General features: G+C 38.4%; 1 protein-coding gene across 1 annotated transcript; it reads right to left on the reverse strand.

The window, feature by feature from the left end:
- Positions 1-966: 966 nt before the first annotated feature.
- On the reverse strand, positions 967-15719 carry LOC129254401 (2-methoxy-6-polyprenyl-1,4-benzoquinol methylase, mitochondrial-like). Its single transcript, XM_064115447.1, has 5 exons — positions 15440-15719; positions 5959-6108; positions 2902-3150; positions 2343-2449; positions 967-1059 (listed from the first exon to the last, which is right to left on the reverse strand). Exons 1-5 carry the CDS (start codon positions 15642-15644, stop codon positions 967-969), a joined length of 804 nt encoding a protein of 267 aa, XP_063971517.1. The 5' UTR covers positions 15645-15719.
- Between the last annotated feature and the right edge of the window lie 6991 nt (positions 15720-22710).

Below are 22710 nucleotides of genomic sequence, written 5' to 3' on the forward strand. Positions count from 1 at the left end.
GCTGATAGAGAAAAGCCTACTCTTAACTCTCCAAGTGGTTAAATAGCGGAGATAATTGCATTTAAATTTTATTAAACTATACATTATACATATTATACATGTACAGTACATGTTATACGTATTAGTCTATGGAAATGCATACAAAAAGCGACATTTCTGAAATTGAAGTATTCAAGTTTGATACCTTATAAATTTGCTAAGAAGAATGATACAGAGTTGGAATTTCATCCACATGATAATAGTATATCAATAAAGTTTTCTGGAACATTTCAAGGTAATTCATTCATTTTTCTCAGAATTATGTAAAATCATGTATTTGCAAAATTTTCAATTTTTGGGAAAAAATGACAAAAAATGCAGTTTTCTACTTAAAATCTCAGCCAAATGACCTACTTATCCCCTATAAATAGTACCAAATTGTAGAAAATTTATTTGTCTTTCATATGACACTAATTTTGTGGCAATGGAATATTTATGTCAAAATCTATGTACGAAAATTCAAATGTTCTGAAAATTTGGCGGCCATTTTGAAAAAAGCGCCCTCACGGGTTAATTTTCAGGATACAGCCTGGTTACCTCATATATTCATATTCAGCGTAAAAAACTGGTCTAGAAGCACTATATGAAAATTTCTCCTTTTTCTTGTGGCACCTTGCTCAATTATAACCCGGACTATATAAAGCAAACAGAATTGAAATCGGACTTGAAAATGGCGAAGAAGAAGCATTTTGAAATTGTGGACGGACGACAGACGACGGACGCCACGCCACGGCATAAGCTCATCTGGCCCTTCAGGCCGGATGAGCTAAAAAGGGAAAATGGGGACATGACATCGGTTCAGTCATTGTGCATTCACGGTTACAGGTAAACTGTGTTACAAAAATCAATTAACATTTTGGGGAATATATTTATTCAAATCATTATTTTCTGCCTCGAATACTCCTTTTATAACTCAACCAAGTCTACTCACATCCTTAACAGTGAATTCTGGACTTCACTAAACTCTAGGCAGAGGAATCTACCTCCTGGTTTAAGCACTCTGTAAGCCTCATCCAGTGCCTGTAAAAAAGAATTTTGAAAAATAGCATCATAATCAACAAATAAAAAAAAGTGAATTATTAACTTCTTTAATTTATTTCATTCTGAATACAAGAGGCACTGTAAATGATAAGTTGAGAAATACTATTATTACTATCTAACTCTTTGCCCGCCACAGACACAATCCCTCCTGTGTCACATTTGTTTCAAGCTGCATCCCGAAGGGGGGTTTGCATGGACTACGCTAATTCAACTCACAATAGATTTTGATTGGTTAATTGGTAAGCTTTGTGTGTACACTGTAAAATGCATTACACACATTACTATAGTGTATGTGTATATGTGAAATAGACTTAATACACTCTGTGTGTACTGAGAATAGAATGTGACTTGAGTCAAACTTGGCGGTCAGCTGGATTGTGACTTTAGCCAAACAAAGCGGGCAAGGAGTTAACAAATCACGCAATCACACTAAACCTGTTGAGAAATAAATGTTTGACCAGAGAGGTAGAAAGGGTTGACATTTGGGCAATTCCATAAAATATGTACGTCCGACCCCCTATATGTAGGACTTTCATGAAATTCTCTGTTTCCGATTTCTTGTTCTTTAGACAGTCTGTAATGCTCTCAAATGACCATGACTTGGTCAGTTTATGAAGTGAAGTAAAACTTGAGAAAAATACATAAAGGTTGATTATTTTATGGAATTGCCCATTTGCAAAATAACAGTTTATCAATTCCAAAAATGGTCTATTATTTTTATTTCAAGAAGAGGGAAGGGTGGTTGTTCATTACCCTTAGACCCGATGGTTACCACTCTAGATCTACATACATATAGATGTTCAGATTTTTATTGAGTTTGAAAAAGCACACCCTAGGCTTTAAAATGATCAAAATTGATTAACAATAAACCACACATGTACGTGATTAAAAACAGAAAAAAAATCAGTGAGAGTTTTACAAAATAAGATTAAAACATCATTTAATCAAACTGTGATAAAATGCCGACTGATTTTGGTAGCAATGGTGTTACATGATCTGAAAATTAGACCATCCCCTTGTAGACCAAGGGACACAAACTTTTGACGGTGCTAAAATCAATATTAATCATCATCTACATGAGTATGGACCAAGAGTAATTTAAATGAATTGACAGTAGACCAAGTGGGTTTTATAGTTATGATGGTGTCAGCCCATATTAGAATTAGAACATCTACTAGTACACCAAGTGGCTAAAAGCCATTATATCAACCGTCAAAATCCACCCTTATGTCCACAATCGATGCATCCACCTTGCAACTTACCTGGTCGATATTTGTGACATTCCTTATACCGAATGCTATCGTGTATGCATCTATGCTGTCATCTGCGATGGGAAGCTCTTCTGCATTGCCACATACCCATGATATACCTGAAGACATGATACGGTGATACCAGATGATTATAAACTCAGTTAAAGGAGTACTCTATGCTGGAAATAATATTATTTGATCAGATAGAATGAAATCAAACTAACAAAACACTGACAATTTTACATCATTGGATCCCTCATTTGCATAGTCACCAGGATGTCTATTATATACAAATAAGTAAAATTTCAATGGTAACTTTATTTTACATCCAGATTTGAATAAAATTTTTGAAGAGATGCATGTCCAATTTTTTTTCTATATAGATTCGTTCAATTCAACGTTGCTGGGGTGTGCTTGGCCTTTAGATTCCTAAACATTGACTATTCAATACTACTTTTAAGGAATAAAAACTACAAGGAAGCAAAAAACAACTCAATATTTCGTCCCCATAAACAACTTTTCATTTAAGCAAGTTGCTAAGTACATCCATGGAGTAAAGTCAGACCCTTACCACTGTGAATGCCTCTCTGTTTAGCCCTCTTCTTCCCAACTCTCAGCATATTCTCATTGATATCACATACAGTCACATGATGTTCCGGCACCCTTGTATGCCCCGCCCCCTCCTGCTCTCTATCTTGGAGGATCGCATCTTCTCCCATCTCCAACCCAGACCATCTTATCTCTTCCGGCCATTCCTTTGTAAACTCTGGATCTTGCTTCAGATTGTTCATGTAGTCTATGATGCGGAAGGCTATGTCACCTAAAAAAACAAAAACATAAGAATATATTGATTGATTAACAAAAAAAAAATTGCAGTTATTATTTCAATTGCATAGTCAACAATATGTCTTGAGCTAGAGTGAAGCCTTTTTTAATAATTTTTTTAAATTTCATACCAAAGTCAAACTTTCAACAAACCACTTTGAAAAAAAATAAAACCTTTGGAACATGATAGCTTGTGTGAAAACAGAAAATCAAAGAAACAGATTAACGAAAGTTTGAAAGAAATCAGACTAATAATGAGAGAGTTATGAGCATTCTATTGCGATCACTGCTATGGAGATCCTCCTATTGGCAATGCGACAAAGATGTATGATGTCACTTGTGAACAACTCTCCCAGTACTTTGTATAGATTTCACTTAAAGTGCCTCTTTTATCACATCTATCAGTAGATCATGCATTCTTTCTATAGGAGGGCATGTAATACAAATTTTCAGAGGATACTTTATGGATAAAGAGTTTGTATCACCATAAAAAATAGCAAAAAGAGACATTTTGGGGGGTATTTTTAAAGGGGAATCCAACCCAAGCAAAAACTTGATTTTATAAGGAAAAGAAAAATCAGACAAGTTGATCTGTGAAAGTTTGAACAATATTGGACAAACAACAAGAAAGTTATGAATTTTTAAAAGTTGTAAATATTGGTAATCACTATACCCATGGAGACTTCAAATTGGCCGCATATGGGATGTCATAGTGATGTAAGGCAAGGACTACTCTTCCATGTACTCCAGTACATATTATGGCTAAAATGTCATATTCCCCAAAAATTTATTTCAAATTCTATTTTTCTTTCATGAGGACATAAAACAATATACTACCTGGGTTATATTTATATTACTGCCCCAGGGGAATGGGTACTTAGGAGAAAACCACAAATCCCTGATAATAAAGTACATGGCATATGGGAAAGTTGTCCTTGCCCCTTGTCAAAATTTACTTACCCAGTTGCCAATTTGAAATCTACATAGTATTACTTATCTCAATTTTAAAGCAGCTGTAACTTTCTTATTGCTTGTCCGATTTCTTTCAAACTTTCACCATTCTGTTTAATTTATTTTTCTCCTTCCCAACACAAGATTTATTGGCCAAGGCTGGATTCCCCTTTAATATAGTCCACACTCCATCAAAGGGAAAATTGTTCACATGTGACATCCCACATCTTTGTCGCATTGCCAATGGGAGGGTCCCCATAGCATTGGTGATCACAATATTCAAATGCTCATAACTGTCTCATTATCTGTCTGATTTTTCTCAAATTTTCTTTTTTCTTATTCTTTGATTTTTCTGTTTCCACACAAGTCCACATTTTCCAAAGGTTTCATTCCCCTTTAATATAAACCACACTCTAGTTACAGTAACATGCACACAACTCATGTCCATCTTAGTTCGGGGGATGCAGTCCTTCAAAGATTAATGCATACATAAAAGAGAAAGAAGTGTTTTTTCTTTCTTTTTAAAGGTCAAGTCCACCCCAGAAAAATGTTGATTTGAATAAATAGAGAAAAATCAAACTAGCATGATGCTTGAAATTTCATCTAAATCGGATGTAAAATAAGAAAGTTATGACATTCTAAAGTTTAGCTTATTTTTCACAAAACTGATATGCACAACTCAGTGTCATGCAAATGAGTCAGTCGATGATGTCCATCACTCACTATATCTTTTGTTTTGTATTGTATTGTTTGAATTATACAATATTTCATTTTTTACAGATTTGACAATAAGGACCAAGTTGACTGAACCATATAGTATTAAACAATGCTAATTCCACATGTTCAGGGAGGAATTAATTGTTGTTTTACTTGACCATGAGGAGAATATAATAAAGAATATTTCATATAATAAAATACAAAAGAAATAGTGAGTGGATGACGTCATCAGTTTCGTCATTTGCATACCAACCAGGATGTGCATATAACTGTTTTATGAAATTAAGCGAAACTTTGAAATGTCATAACTTTCTTATTTTTCATCCGATTTTGATGAAATTTTCAGTGTTATGCTTGTTGGATTTTTCTTTCTATTCAAATTAGCTTTTTGTTGGGGTGAACTTGTCCTTTAACTTTCAAATAAAAGCTAAGCTGGAGTATTTGGAGTGAGAAAGTCTTTTTAAGTCAGGGTGAATCTAGTTGAATTCTGACATAGTTTATCATGCCAAATGCTGGGAAATACTGAAACTATTATAACTGACAGCTGAGGAGGTTGATCATTGCAATTACAGAAAAGCACATGAGCACAGAAATGGCTTGAAAATAGTTCATGCACTGGAAGAATGTCACGTTTACTTTACTAATTACAAAGCAAGTGCTGAGGCCCGTTAACAACTGTTGTAACTTTGCCATTATGGCAACTACCATGGTAACCTTGATTTTGATTGCCTGCTGAGCCCTGTTGCCATGGTAGTTTCCATTTAATGGCAAAGTTACAACAGTTGTAACTCTTTATGAAACGAGATCTTCAACTAGATTCATTAGGAACACAACGGTGGTCATTTCATTTGAATCTGTTAGTAACCAATTTTATAATAATAACTTTTTTTTCAGCAGTTTCCTTCTTTGAATAAAAGCAGAGTTTGAATTAATGAATGTATCAATCCATTCAATTCAAACTGTATAAACATCACAAAAACTTTACACGAGTGGTCGCAGGACCACAAAAGAAGCAAGGCTTTTGGGGGCTTATTTTATAAAAGGTAGAAATATATTGGGACCCAGAGACACAATTATATAAAATGACAAAAAGGTCAAATACTAAAGAGAATTAAATTTGGTTGTCATCACTAACCTGTCCCACCAGCAACATCCAATAACTGAGTTCCTGGAGTTGGTTTCAGGACCTGGATGAAATGATCCTTCCATAAACGGTGAATCCCAAGACTCATTGCATCATTCATGGTGTCATAGCTGTCTGCAACACTGGAAAACACTTGATGCACTACAGAGTACAAATATAATGGTATATATGGTTTGTTATACTTTGCAGATCTATGTGTTACAGGTTCACTTTAATAAGTAATAGCAGTTAAAAATAGTGAATACCAAGCAAACCTCATCAGGAGTGAAAAAGATTTTCTGACAAGGAAGCAAAAATAAGCTAGTTTAAGGTTATCACAACTGATAAAAAATGTTATAACTTGTAAGAAATCACAAATTCAGATGCTCATTCAAAGTTTCAAACATTTGTAATCTTTTAATGTCACAAGAATAAGGCTAGGGCTAAAAGCAAAGTGGTCATTTTATTCATCAATAAGTCTGTGATCAAAGGGTATCACACACCATACTGTTCAGAAGTCACTCCTTAAAACTAAATCTGTATTTTGGATTCAGTGAGAGAAATCATTTGAGAATTAGAGCCCATATCAAGCATTAATTAGTAAAGGGTCGATATTGTGAATTAAACATCCTCTCTCTACATATCTAACATTCCTAGCAGTCTGCCCTTGCTTGAACTCGTTTAACTTTAGAGTGTGCACACTCTAAACAATTTTTGCTGATGCTGTCCACTCTCCAGACTTCAATGGCAGTATGAACCCCCAAGTTGAATGGCTTAATAGTATGGTAAGGGGGCTCCAAGTCTGCACAGCGCCCCTTGTCTGTGCATACGCGTATTTGCTTCATTCTATTAAAAGAAGATGTATACTTACTCATTAGAATAAAAGGAACAATATCAACTTAAATTTTGTGTGGAATAAAGAAAAATTCAGGTTTAATCATTACTTTCCTAAAGGCATAACATTTTTTAGGTGTGCAGACATGGGCCCCTACATGCATGACATGTATAGTGAGTGATTGTATTACCGACCGGCCTTGTATTGCCGAATGCGCGCATCATACGCGTTAGAAAATAAGTTAATATGCTCAAAACTTTTGCAACATCCTTCCAAAGGGAACTTGAGTAGAAAGATGATGAAAAATGGTCAAAAACATATTTTCAAAGTCTTAATATTCACAAAATGATAAATTATGGTCAAAGTAGCTCAACAATAATTTTGTTGTTTTCACGTTTCCTATAGAAAACATACGTTTGGTAATACGATACCTTTTTCATGTGACCAAAATATTTCACATGCGAAGAGGGGTCTGATTGGAAGCCATAAGAAATAAAAACGATTTTGGCAAAATATTTACATATTTATACTTTGTAGGTATTTGTGAATATATGGTGAAAGTTTGGTGAATTTTATGAGAATAATGTGTTTGATATGATTTAATTCATTAAAAGTGTTTGGTAATACGATCCACTTCCATACGTCTATGAGTATGACTATGACTAGTTGAAGGAGGTGGAAAGAACGCTGATGAAGTGGCAATAGGACGTACAACTCACTTTCTCTGAAAATACTAGGAAAATTCTATAAATTACCAATACCACCCTTGGTTTTTGAGCTTTGATTTTGCAAGATTAAATTGTGCATTTGGAACATCCTTCCTATGGTCAATTGGCAGGGTAAGCAAACATTTTGTGGGCTTTTTAAGCACTTCACACTTACTTTATCCCCATATGTAGGATGCACCTATACGTACTAACATTCAAATTTCCCGCCCTTTTATCAAAGGCCAATCATGGCGACTGGGCAGGCGGCATCAGAGCTGGACCATACAATAACCAGTACAGATGAAGATATTTGGATGATACAAAGACCATGTTGGAAAAAAAGCACTTCGCACCAATCAGAAAAAAAGGAAAAGAGATAAGAGTGACGATATTGCAATTGAAAACATTAATCAACACGCATCGTCGTATTCAGATTCAAATACATCTTATCTTACCCCAGCTTTTACCTCAACCAAACAATCAACTGATTTCAAGCTATTTATAGCACTGATAGATAGTAAGAAGGAATTGAATTTTAGGAAGATTTGCCCTTCAAAAATAAAGAAGCGAGTAGAGACGTGAGTTCACAACCAGTAGAGTTTATTAAACCCATCAGCACAGGGTTGCTGGTAAAATGTATCAACTTAAAGCAGATGAAATCTATCTCACAGATTAAAAACATAGGTAATATACCAGTAAAGGTCACTGAAAGTACATGTAGGTCAGGCGTTAACATAACAGTGTGATATATGGTGTCCCAACTGAAACATCAGAAGAGGATATATTCTTCTACAATTGAGAGACCAGAAAGTAACAGCAGTGAAAAGAATAGTAAAGAAAGACCAGAGAAACAAAAATGAAAAGAATGAGAGGGCGCTGATAACAATCAGCCTACTTTTATTCCTTTGAGGAGTGCGATATTTTACTTTCAGAAAAAAAGGAAAAGAGATAAGAGTGACGATATTGCAATTGAAAACATTAATCAACACGCATCGTCGTATTCAGATTCAAATACATCTTATCTTACCCCAGCTTTTACCTCAACCAAACAATCAACTGATTTCAAGCTATTTATAGCACTGATAGATAGTAAGAAGGAATTGAATTTTAGGAAGATTTGCCCTTCAAAAATAAAGAAGCGAGTAGAGACGTGAGTTCACAACCAGTAGAGTTTATTAAACCCATCAGCACAGGGTTGCTGGTAAAATGTATCAACTTAAAGCAGATGAAATCTATCTCACAGATTAAAAACATAGGTAATATACCAGTAAAGGTCACTGAAAGTACATGTAGGTCAGGCGTTAACATAACAGTGTGATATATGGTGTCCCAACTGAAACATCAGAAGAGGATATATTCTTCTACAATTGAGAGACCAGAAAGTAACAGCAGTGAAAAGAATAGTAAAGAAAGACCAGAGAAACAAAAATGAAAAGAATGAGAGGGCGCTGATAACAATCAGCCTACTTTTATTCCTTTGAGGAGTGCGATATTTTACTTTCAGTCGTGCAAATCTCCCTCAGAATGTCAATCTAGGCTACCAGATGTTTACAGTAAAACCGTATATCACTCCTGTAGCCAGGTTTTTTAAGTGTCAAAGGTATGGTCACACTGCTGATATATGCAGATTACAGATTAGGTGTGTTAGATGTGGAGATCATCATAATTTTGATCAATGCCAGAAGAAATTGACACCAATATGTGGAGGAGAACACTTTTAAAGGATGCCAGCAGGCAAAAAGGGCTAAAGAAGTACAAGAAATAAAGAAAAAAAGTAAATATGCTGAAGCATCAAAGGTCTATAGTTACTGACCAGGCTACCACATCAGCCGGTACATCAAAAAACACCACACCAAATTTTATAAGTTTAGCCAGTGATGAGCAAATTGTTGTTTTTATGTCAATTAATTATGTCATTAACCGAAGGGAGAGAAGACAAAATCAACAAAATTGATGTCGATTCCTTTTCATTTTCTGGCCACACAATCCATTTGTCTCATACATGTACTTGCCGCAATCTTGGAGTAATCTTTGATTCACATATGACAGTGTCTTCCCAAATCTCTAATATCTGTAAATTAGTTTGGTACCATCTATGTAACCTATGTTTTATCTGGAAATGTAAAGTCTGCCACCAAAAAGATAGTCCATGCCTTGATTTCTTTAATGTCCTTTTATTCAATCTACCCCAGGCGCAGTTATATAAGCTTCAGAATGCAGCTGCTTGCATCGATCGTCACTTTGTTAAATAAACGCTCTCATATCACTCCCATCTTGAATTCGCTGCATTGGTTCCCGATCAAAAATCGGATTATCTTTGAGATTTTGTTGCTCGCTTTTCATATCATTCACGGATCAGCATCCCAATAGAGCCTTTCTTTTATTTAATTACTACAGACCAAGCAGGTCTTTGCGATCATCCACTTCGGGCTACCTTGTTATTCCAAAAGTTTAAAAAACTTGGGGGATAAATCATTTGCTTTAATATGCATGCCCCACTTTATCTCTCATCAAAATACCAAAAATATTCGAAGAGCTTGGAAAAATATTCCACGAATCAGTAGCCGTGAATAATACATGTGAGGAAATATATACTGGCCCAAAATCACCAATTTTGAGGATAACCGGAGGATGAACATGGAGTGAAGTACGGGTGAAGAGTAAGAAATTAAGCTATTTTTCTTTCTCGTTATATTTTTTTCTATAATTTTTACAATAAATAACATTTTCATCCCACCTTTGTCACACGGAATATCCGATTGAGTTCACCGTCCCGGAGTTCGGGTAGGTGGAACTTGAGTGTAGTGTAGCGGTAGTGAAGTGAGAGGAGCCTGCACGAACTTTGCTCGAGGTATAGGCCTACATGCTACATGATTTAGATCTAACTTAGGCGGTAGGCCAATTTCTTTCACATTTTTATAAGATATTTATTTGGTACACCTATTCACAATGATTTAACCCTAAAAAGACTGGGAGGGGGGGGGGGGCTGATTCAGCCCCCCCTGAACATTTTTCACGATAAATCTGTAACGCGAAAAGCTGGCGCCGCGCCGTTCCATGACTTTTTTTCAAGTCTTGGTACATGGTTCAGAAATTACGCAACATTTTGTAAGTGCACGTTGACCCGAAATTGCTCAAAAACGTGAATTTGTGTACAAATCCAATGCAAATTGTGTTTTTAGCCAAAATTCATAAATGTATCATTATTTTCAATTTTACTAATCAAACTCAATTAATTTCATCTTGCTTATGGTCAGAATAAAGTAGCGGACGATTTCCATTGAAAAAACAATAAAAAACAAAAAGTCGAAAAACAGAGAAATACATAAGAAATTTTAAAAACAATAAAATACATAAGAAAAGAATTGTGATATTGAATTTTTTTAATATACATTTGATCAGATTCCTTCAAAGAGTCTGTGAATAAAAATTAGCAGTTTAGAGGCCTTATTTAGTTAATTAGAGCAAATCTTAGACTTTACGCATAAATTAGCATAATTAATGAATTATGAGATTTTTCGGAAAATTTGATTCTACAGTCTTGGAGATTATGCCATGGGTAATGCACGTGCCAATTTTCGTCGCGATTGCGCGGTCGACGGCCGAGATCATAGGGGGGGGGGTCTGAATCAGCCCCCCCCAGTCTTCTTACATGTAGGCATCAAAATAGCCAAGTCTATTTAGGGTTAAGGAACATTTTTATTAACTGAGAGATTTTGTGAAATAAAAATAAATTCATGCTGAATCTTAACTCAAATTGTTAGGCGCGCAGACTTGGGGACAACCATCATACATACGGGTATACCGTATGGCAAGTTCCCCCAAGTCTGCGCAGTCCCCCTTGTCTGCGCACATGCGTATCTGCGCGATTCTAGTAAAAGAAGTAAGCTTGTAACTGATTTTGCAATCGGCAACCGATTCCATTCGATTTCACCACAATCGGAGATCACTTGCCGATCTTCGATCATGCCCCTTGAAGGAAAAAATCGGATATAAAAAATCGGCGTAGATCTAACGTTAGTTACAGTGCGTGATCGTTCAGAACATATTTCAAGATTGTTTTTGAGGTGCTAGCTATTTAGAGGTCGCATTATTCAGGGAGAAAGACGCGGTATTATCTCTGACGATGTTTACGAGGATATATTATATATCTTCTCTTCCACCTCATGGTGATAGCAGATGCCGCCGTGAAATTTTTAAAGGTCTAATTACTGACGGAGATCACTGCGCTACTCTCTTACATCGTTTATGATGATAGACATCTTCTCTTCAACCTCGTGGTGATAGCGGACGCCGCCATGAACTTTTAAAGGTCGTATTATTGACGGACATCAGTGCGCTACTCTCTTACATCGTTTATGATGATTGACATCTTCTCTTCAACCTCGTGGTGATAGCGGACGCCGCCGTGAACTTTTAAAGATCGTACTACTGACGGAGCTTGTTGCGTTACTTTCTTACATCGTTTATGATGATAGACCTCTTCTCTTCAACCTCGTGGTGATAGCGGACGCCGCTGTGAACTTTTAAAGGTCGTATTATTGACGGAGTTCACTGCGGTACTCTCTTACTCCGTTTATGATTATATACATCTTCACTTCAACCTCGTGGTGATAGCGGACGCCGCCGTGAATTTTTAAAGATCGTACTACTGACGGAGCTCGTTGCGTTACTCTCTTACATCGTTTATGATGATAGACATCTTCTCTTCAACCTCGTGGTGATATCGGACGCCGCCGTGAACTTTTAAAGGTCGTATTATTGACGGAGTTCACTGCGGTACTCTCTTACTCCGTTTATGATTATATACATCCTCTCTTCAACCTCGTGGTGATAACGGACGCCGCCGTGAACTTTTAAAGGTCGTATTATCGACGGACATCACTGCGCTACTCTCTTACATCGTACGAGATCAAGAGATCATTCCAATAATTCTAAATCGCTAGCACCTGACATAAAATAACTTATAAAAGATGTCCCGCCGATGACATCGACCTGTGATCTATGAGAATTATTTTCATTTTATTTTCCTTTGCGACTTTGCTCGGAAGATGCATCATTCGTTTATCTTTCTAACAAGTGGAACGCCTCTGGAGGTCTCGCCTGCATTACGCGATTTAATATAGCAGCAGTGCTAACTTTGAAAACTACTATAAAATAATCATTCACAAAAACACCATTCATATAATGACATAATACCACATTCATTTGACCATAAATGACATTTGAACGGTGACTTAAGACTTGTCAACCACACCCATGTCCACATTTCATTCACTCTATCCATAAACTTTCAAAGTTATGATGGCAATTCAACAATTACCCCAACATGGCCTAAGTTTATTGACCTTAACTGACCTTTGACCTTGGTTTTGTGACCTGAAACTCACAGGGGATGTTCAGTGATACTTGATTACTCTTCTATCCCAAGTTTTATGAACTAGATCCATAAACTTTCATAGTTAGGATGGTAATTCAACAAATACCCCCAACATGGCCAAAGTTTATTGACCTTTAATGACCTTTGACCATGGTCATGTGACCTGAAACTCGTACAGGATGTTCAGTGATACTTGATTACTCTTATGTCCAAGTTTTATGAACTAGATCCATAAACTTTCAGAGTTAGGATGGTAATTTAACAAATACATGTACCCCCAACACGGCCAAAGTTCATTGACCTTAAATGACCATTGACCATGGTCATGTGACCTGAAACTCGCACAGGATATTCAGTGGTACTTGATTAACTTAATGTCTAAGTTTCATGAACTAGATCCATAAATTGTCAAAGTTATGATGGTAATTCAACAAATACCCCCAACTTGGCCAAAGTTCATTGACCCTAAATGACCTTTGACCTTGGTCATGTGACCTGAAACTCAGGCAGGATGTTCACTAATACAGTACTTGATTAACCTTATGTCCAAGTTTCATGAACTAGATCCATAAATTTTCAAAGTTATGATAGTAATTCAACAAATACCCCCAACTTGGCCAAAGTTCATTGACCCTAAATGACCTCTGACCTTGGTCATGTGACCTGAAACTCGAGCAGGATGTTCACTAATACTTGATTAACCTTATGCCCAAGTTTCATGAACTAGGTCCATATACTTTTTTAAGTTATGATGTCATTTCAAAAACTTAACCTTCGGTTAAGATTTTGAAAATAATTTTCCCAACATGGTCTAAGTTCATTGACCCTAAATGACCTTTGACCTTGGTCATGTGACCTGAAACTCGGGCAGAATGTTCTGTAATACTTGATCAACCATATGTCCAAGTTTCATGAACTAGGTCCATATACTTTCTAAGTTATGATGTCATTTCAAAAACTTAACCTTAGGTTAAGATTTGATGTTGTCGCCGCCGCCGCCGTCGGAAAAGTGGCGCCTATAGTCTCGATCTGCTATGCAGGCGAGACAATAAAAATCACTCATTTTATTAATTGAAAGGCAGTAACACCTCAAAACCCTTTTAAAACATTTTCCAAACGATCGCGCATGTTAAGATTTTGAAAATAATTTTCCCAACATGGTCTAAGTTCATTGACCCTAAATGACCTTTGACCTTGGTCATGTGACCTGAAACTCGGGCAGAATGTTCTGTAATACTTGATTAACCATATGTCCAAGTTTCATGAACTAGGTCCATATACTTTCTAAGTTATGATGTCATTTCAAAAACGTAACCTTAGGTTAAGATTTGATGTTGTCGCCGCCGCCGCCGTCGGAAAAATGGCGCCTATAGTCTCGCTCTGCTATGCAGGCGAGACAATAAAAATCACTCATTTTATTAATTGAAAGGCAGTAACACCTCAAAACCCTTTTAAAACATGTTCCAAACGATCGCGCATGTTGCCGACTTCCATTCCAATGCATTCGTCTTTGTGACTTTCTCAGGAAGATGCGCGCGACCGCAAACAAAATTTTGATGTATTCCTTTGATTTTAAACATTGCCGATTCGATTTTCGATTCGATTTTATAAGCTTAACTGCCGATCCGATTTTCGATCTGATTTTTGATCCGATTTACAACATTAAAAAGAAGATACGCAACAAACACAGAGTGACAGACTTTATACATGCAATACATAGACAGGTATTCATAAAAAAATCCGACTCAAAATAGTGGAAAAATAATGAATTTAAGGTATTTCATGTGACGGCCTCAAAATGCAGCCTTTCTCATCAAAATCCCCGAATCGTGTGGAAAGTAAATGAGTGCGCAGACATGGGGTACCATTTTTTTTTCAATCTGAAAATGACTGCTTCAGGTTTTTTCAAGAAAATCCTATATTTTCTTTCATTTTTCAATGAGAAATTTGGTACACTTACTCATAATAATATAAGGAACATTATTAACTGCAAGATTTTGTGAAATAAGAAAAAAATCATGTTAAATCTTAACTCAAATTGTTAGGTGCGCAGACTTGGGGTCCACCATGGGCCGATTGCACGAAAGGGTCTTTGCAAGAACCGTCTTTCGTGTGTCGCCCATTTATTATGATGCGCCATGTGAAACGCATTTTACATATATTACCTGCAAACATATTTTATTCATCCGTTAAAGTAAACAAAATCTTTAGTTTATTTATAAAATGTGATAAACTGATATAACATAAAATCGTAAGATTCGTATACAGTTTGTTTACAAATTGATTTAAATGCTAACTAACAAATTTAATTTGTTTATCCTACATTTAAGAAAAATTCCGCATACAGCTTATCATAAAACTAAAAGATGGGCGACACGAAAGATGGTCCTTGGAAAGACCCTTTCGTGCAATCGGCCCCATCTACGGAATTTGCCCTGAAGTGAAACCACGCCCACGCATCTGATTAGCGCTCGCTCAATCCCCCCAGACTCTACCCCGGTAGTCCCGGGGAAGATTGTCTCAGCTGACCGTTCTCCAATACTATGGATACTATACTCAAAAGTAGCTTACCTTTTTCAGTTTTCTCTGCTTTAGAAACATTTTCAAATCCAAAATGCGTTTCACCTTTGTTATCTGAAGATGCATCTTTGGAAGTGAAATTTCGAGCATTGACTGCTGAGATACGCGGTCCGGTATGACATTTTCGAAAGCTTGAAAAACACGCACGAAAAGTTCTCAAGGGCGCTGCCATTTTGGAATACGGTGCCCATGCCATTCGCACTCATCACAAATTAACATGGACCGAAACTACACTTCAGAAGAAAGGCAGAAATTCAAGGCTTGTGCTTCTAAATTACGTATTTTGGTGCCATCCAAAAATGAAGATAGTAGGAAGACACTGAATGCTCTCTTGGATGAATTGAACTCTCTAGACTATTCTATTTATGGATTGATTGATGAGGTAAATTAACTTAGCTCAGCCCCACTCATTGACTTTTGATGACTGGGAATGGGGTAGCAGAGGCGTTTTAATGACAATGTCCAACTCACTGGCGTAAATCCCGGGGCCGGGGGGGATGGGGGGGATATATCCCCCCCACTTTTCGAGGAGGGGGGGATGGCCTGTACAAACATCCCCCCCACTTTTTACGAAAGAAATGAAGAAAAAAAATCAGGCCTTATCGTCATCCAAGTCACTGGGGACAAACTTAAGATACACCTCAAATATCAGCAAACTTTCAATGGAATCCACGGTTGGCAGATTTTCAAAAGAAATCTATTGTTCGCGATGCGAAACGGTGCGAAGCTTCTCACTGAACGGGGACTTCCTTCCACCACACGTTTTCCCATTGACACAATAACAAATGACTCGGACACTTTTTCAAACGACAATAATAGTCTTTTTCTTTTCTCTCCTGTGGCTGTATATTCTTCCGAGTTGATGAAACAATGATCAAAAACACTAAATAAAACAAAATTAATCACATTAAAAACACTATTTAACTGTCTAATTACTCCTCGTGATCCGAGTCCCCTTCCCGTGTTGAGACTGCCAATTTCCCATAGGAGGGGACTCGGATAACGAGTAATAGTACTCCTCGTTATCCAAGTCCCCTCCTATGAGAAATTGGACAGTCTTAACACGGGAAGGGGACTCGGATCACGAGGAGTAATAAGACAGTTAAATAGTGTTTTTAATGTGATTTTCATTGATTTTAATGATACTTATTATCGAAAATGTTCATTTATCATCTCTAGGAAACTGTCTAAAAGTGGCAGAGTGGTTTTGAAGAGGAGGGAAATGAGGGGTAGATGAATATCAACGGGTTAATTGCCGTTTTGTATTTTTAGGAGAGGGGACTTGGATCACGAGTAATAGTACTCCTCGTTATCCAAGTCCCCTCCTATGAGAAATTGGACAGTCTTAACACGGGAAGGGGACTCGGATCACGAGGAGTAATAAGACAGTTAAATAGTGTTTTTAATGTGATTTTCATTGATTTTAATGATTCTTATTATCGAAAATGTTCATTTATCATCTCTAGGAAACTGTCTAAAAGTGGCAGAGTGGTTTTGAAGAGGAGGGAAATGAGGGGTAGATGAATATCAACGGGTTAATTGCCGTTAATTTTGTATTTTTAGGAGAGGGGACTTGGATCACGAGTAATAGTACTCCTCATTATCCAAGTCCCCTCCTATGAGAAATTGGACAGTCTTAACACGGGAAGGGGACTCGGATCACGAGGAGTAATAAGACAGTTAAATAGTGTTTTTAATGTGATTTTCATTGATTTTAATGATTCTTATTATCGAAAATGTTCATTTATCATGGAAACTGTCTAAAAGTGGCAGAGTGGTTTTGAAGAGGAGGGAAATGAGGGGTAGATGAATATCAACGGGTTAATTGCCGTTTTGTATTTTTAGGAGAGGGGACTTGGATCACGAGTAATAGTACTCCTCGTTATCCAAGTCCCCTCCTATGAGAAATTGGACAGTCAGGGCCAAGCCCTTCACAACCCTTTAATGGACATAAGATTGGCCTGGCCCACTCCCCAAGGAAAGACAGACGCCATTCTATAGACAACGGACCTAGCGCAATGGCAGAAGACCCCACACTTCATGCCCATCCTGTCGAGGCGCTAGATGCAGAAAGAAAAGGTGAAATCAACATCCCCTCAAAAATGGATTTCGAGACAACTGTGACCGAAGATGATGATGCAGTTCTTCTTGACTCGCCCACCTCTACACCAACCACCACCAGCAGACTGAACCATACATATGCTAATATAGTAAAAACTAATATGCCTGATTCTGTAGGACAAAATATTTCTGCTTCACCAAGAGCGACAGACAATAGTGGACCTCGTACCCAGAATATCCCCAATCCTGCATCTGCACCTTTACCTGATGCTGACAGTGCAGAAAAACAACAAGACCAGGTTTTTCGGCATGGCAGAGCATCCCACGCCACTTACCTAAACATTATGGCAGTCATAACCAGGGCAGCAATGGCATCATTGGCGGTGTTACAAACCCCCAACATATGGAATCAGACAGGGACACAGTTTCTCATGCAAGCACACCTCCACAACATCTCTTATCACATAAGGCTGCTGAACCTTCACAAACAGCACCTGCTCCCAGCCACCGATCCTCAGTTAAGCTATGCTCCTTCAATGTACGTGGAATAGCTTCGTCTCAGTTCTACTTATATGATCTTCTTTGTACTTGTGACATTATCTGCATACAAGAACACTGGCTACATGAACTCTCTCTTGGTAGGTTAACAGAAATTAGTCAGAATCATTTGGTATTAAGTAAGTCCTCTTGTCGTCCTGCAGAGACTGTAGTCTCTCGCCGTGGCCATGGTGGTCTTGCGATTTTCTATAGCAAGAATTTAGAGCCATATACCTCCATTATTCCAACTACCTCTGAAAGACTTATTGGAATGAAGTTGAAATCTCATGGAAGCCTCAAGGATCTAGTCATCATGAGCGTATACATGCCTACTGGCAACTCCACAGACATGACCACAGAATACATATCTGTACTAGACGAACTGACTCACATCCTACAGTCTCTGAATCCGAAAACAGAGGTCGTCATACTTGGAGATTTTAATGTAGATCTCCTCCGCCCTGCTAAGCATCACAGACTACCAGCCAAGGCCCTAAAAGAGTTCATGGAAGAGCATAACTTCAGTTGTCTGAACACCCTGCTTCATATTCCTGGAGTCTACACTTATTCCAGTGATGATGGATGCACGAAGTCTAACCTCGATCTTGTCTTGGTCAAAACTCCTAGTGAACACTGTTTCAAAGAGTTTCACATCTGCAACGAGGAACCAAAAAACACATCAGATCACCTCCCTGTTGGAGTGACCTACTTTCTCACTTGCAGCGACCCCAGCTTAGTAACCCCTCGACATGAGCCCAGTGAAATGCCCTATGGCAAGAAACTGTCGAAACTCAGAGTACATTGGGATAAATTAGATTCTACAAGTACCGAAAGACTTTACACACAACCTCTGGAGGCTCAGTGTAGGAAAATCTGGGCGCAACACAAAGACAAAGCCAGAATTCTACAGCCAGATACTGCAGAACGGCTCCTTGATACAATCTGTAGTGTCATGGTACAGACGTCTACTTCAAACCTACCTCACTCCCTCTCTAGTACTCCAAGGAACAGGAAACCAGAATGGAACAAAGATGTTGACAAGTCGTATGTAAAAATGAAGGTCAATTGGAAGAGTTGGAAAGATCAGGGTCGCCCTCGGAGTAAGGAAAATACGGCTTGGATTTCCTACAAAAAATCAAAGAATATGTTCAGACGGTCACTCCGGCAAAGCAGGCAACAAAGTCGTAACGAGATTATAAAAGAAGTGGAATCTTCAAAGGATGACAACCCCCTTCTCTTCAGCAAACTTGTTAAGCAGCACAGATCCCCCAGCAACATCAGGACAGAAACAGACTCTCTTATTGTCTCCGATAAGAAGCATACAGGACAACAACTCCTTGAAGGATGGGAGCAATACTTCCGTGCTCTTTCCAACCCTGATCCCTGCCCTCCCTGCCAGGTGGATGAGGAAGTAACTCAGGCAGAAGTTTTACTCGAAGGAACTCAACTGCATGTCACATCTTCGCAGCTGAACATCGCCATTTCCCAGCTAAAATCCGGCAAAGCAGGAGGCATAGACCAGATCTCCCCTGAACATGTAAAGTTTTCCGGACCAATCACTCGTCTTGTTCTTGTGCAGATTTACAACTCAATCCTATTCCACTGTCACATACCGTCCAACTTCAAGACCAGCTTAATCCTTCCAATTCATAAAGGAAAGGGGAAATCTCCCACTGATCCTTCGAACTACAGGGGTATATCTCTCACTACTGTGTTCTGCAAGATCTTAGAACTCCTCATTAAGCCAGAATTAGAAGAGGCTCTTCATAAGTCAAACATACCTCATGAGCTTCAAAGTGGATTCCAGGAAGGTCACTCATGTCTACTGGTAGCGGCTACATTGAATCTCATCATCGAAAGCAACAAGAAGCAAACATTCATTGCATATCTGGACGCCGCCAAAGCTTTCGATACAGTTTGGCACAATGGTCTTCTCCTCAAGCTATACAAGGCTGGTGTTCGGGGCAATCTCTGGCTTGTTATAAGGCGTTTGTATGAAGATCTTAGCTCTGCTGTGTGGTGGAAAGGCAGAATAAGTGAAAGCTTTCCTGTGAAGCAAGGTGTAAGACAAGGAGGAATTCTTTCCCCCCTACTCTATTTGGCCTTCATCGATGGTCTGATCAACAGCCTCCAGTCGTCGGGCCTCGGAGCTTTCACCCAGTCCATATACACAGGCATTCTTGTACTCGCAGATGACGTTGCACTAGTGGCTACCTCCGCAAAAGAACTGAACAGTATGCTTCAACTTGTCTTCGACTATTCCTGCAGGTGGCGCTATACCATCAATCCGTCTAAGAGTGCTGTCATCATCACTGGATCTGGTCCCCAGACCTCAGAGGCATGGCAATTTGGTTCTTGTACCATACCTCTCGTAGACAAGCACCCTCATCTGGGTATCACCCGTTCCTCACACAAACTTGATGCTACTTCCAAGATGATATCTACCGGCAACAAGACTCTCTATGCTCTTACTGGTGTGGGAGCATTCCGTATGGGACTCACCCCCGCAGTCATGGCATCACTCTGGGAGAGATATTGCATACCTAGGATGCTGTATGGTTCAGAGGTCATCCACTTGACGAAGGCAGCCCTAGATCGCCTAGATAGGGCCCAAATATCCCTATTTAAAACCCTACTAGGTCTTCCTCGCTCTACTGCCAATGAATCAGTCCATATCCTCACTGGCCTCCCGGCGGTATCTGATATCGTAGCCATCCAACGCCTCAGACTTCTGGGGAAGCTGGTGAACCTCGACCCCTGCAGGCTAGAGTATCGTCTTCTTCTTCATGTTATGTGCCAGCACCCCAGCTCCAAGACTGTCCAAATGTTCCAATCCCTCATCAACAAGTATGACCTACCCTCCTTCAATGATCTTCTCAACTCCCCTATACAGTACAAACAATGGAAGAGACTCATCTCTACAGCCGTTCTTGACTACAGGGAGGAAGAAACCCAAGCGGCTCTAGCAGCCAAATCCTCACTTCAGCTGCTTAGTCACCTAGACTGCGCCCAGAGGACAACTCTGCTCCCATCAAAGCTAAACTCTCATAGTCATCGCCAAGCCTTATCCCTGAAGAGTCAACTTCTTTGTGGTGTCTATGCTACCAACACACGTCTCACCAAGATTGGAAGGCGTCATGATAGCACATGCTATTGCAATATCAAGGATGAGACTGTAACCCACCTTATAGGAGAATGCACCCTCTATACGGATGAAAGGAAAAGGTTCCTCACCAACCTTCCTCCCTACCTCCAACATGATCTTGCCATAACTCCTGTGTCACAAGTCGCAGCAGCTGTTACGAATGTTGTACTTCTTGGATTGGACACTAATGGAACTAGTATATCTGTTGCCTCAGCTCCCCAACTTCATTACTACTCTCTTCATTTCTTGCATGAGCTTCATGTTAAACGTTCTCTGTTGGTGAACAACAACTAGACAGTCTGGTGATACACTTTATTCCAATCTCCTCCTGAGCCTTGCTCTTTTGTTTCTATATGTATTTATCTAACCACTTTTTCTGCGTATCCACTGGATCTCGCAGTTCTCCAGGACTGGAGGAAATCAACAGAAGAAGAAGAAGAAGTCTTAACACGGGAAGGGGACTCGGATCACGAGGAGTAATAAGACAGTTAAATAGTGTTTTTAATGTGATTTTCATTGATTTTAATGATTCTTATTATCGAAAATGTTCATTTATCATCTCTAGGAAACTGTCTAAAAGTGGCAGAGTGGTTTTGAAGAGGAGGGAAATGAGGGGTAGATGAATATCAACGGGTTAATTGCCGTTTTGTATTTTTAGGAGAGGGGACTTGGATCACGAGTAATAGTACTCCTCGTTATCCAAGTCCCCTCCTATGAGAAATTGGACAGTCTTAACACGGGAAGGGGACTCGGATCACGAGGAGTAATAAGACAGTTAAATAGTGTTTTTAATGTGATTTTCATTGATTTTAATGATTCTTATTATCGAAAATATTCATTTATCATCTCTAGGAAACTGTCTAAAAGTGGCAGAGTGGTTTTGAAGAGGAGGGAAATGAGGGGTAGATGAATATCAACGGGTTAATTACCGTTTTGTATTTTTAGGAGAGGGGACTTGGATCACGAGTAATAGTACTCCTCGTTATCCAAGTCCCCTCCTATGATAAATTGAACAGTCTTAACACGGGAAGGGGACTCGGATCACGAGGAGTAATAAGACAGTTAAATAGTGTTTTTAATGTGATTTTCATTTATTTTAATGATTCTTATTATCGAAAATATTCATTTATCATCTCTAGGAAACTGTCTAAAAGTGGCAGAGTGGTTTTGAAGAGGAGGGAAATGAGTAGAATATCAACGGGGTTAATTGCCTTTTTATTTTAGAGGGGGGACTTGGATCGATCACGAGGAGTAATTATGCAGACATTCTTTTTACCTAACGAAATAAAGCAATGGAGACTGTTAAGAGGGATCGAGATGCAATTTCATTTATTTAGTAAAAACGTGATAGACGAAATAAAGCAAAATCATAAGAAACATATATATGAAAAGGGATTTATTTAGCATAAAAAGTACGACGAAATAAAGCTATAAGTACTGAAAAAGAAGTAGATGCAATCCCGATTTATTTAGTAAATTAGGAATCAACGAAATAAAGCAATGGAGACTGAAGAGGGAT

Source organism: Lytechinus pictus, chromosome 2 (assembly GCF_037042905.1).
Source record: "Lytechinus pictus isolate F3 Inbred chromosome 2, Lp3.0, whole genome shotgun sequence".
Classification (NCBI taxonomy): domain Eukaryota; kingdom Metazoa; phylum Echinodermata; class Echinoidea; order Temnopleuroida; family Toxopneustidae; genus Lytechinus; species Lytechinus pictus.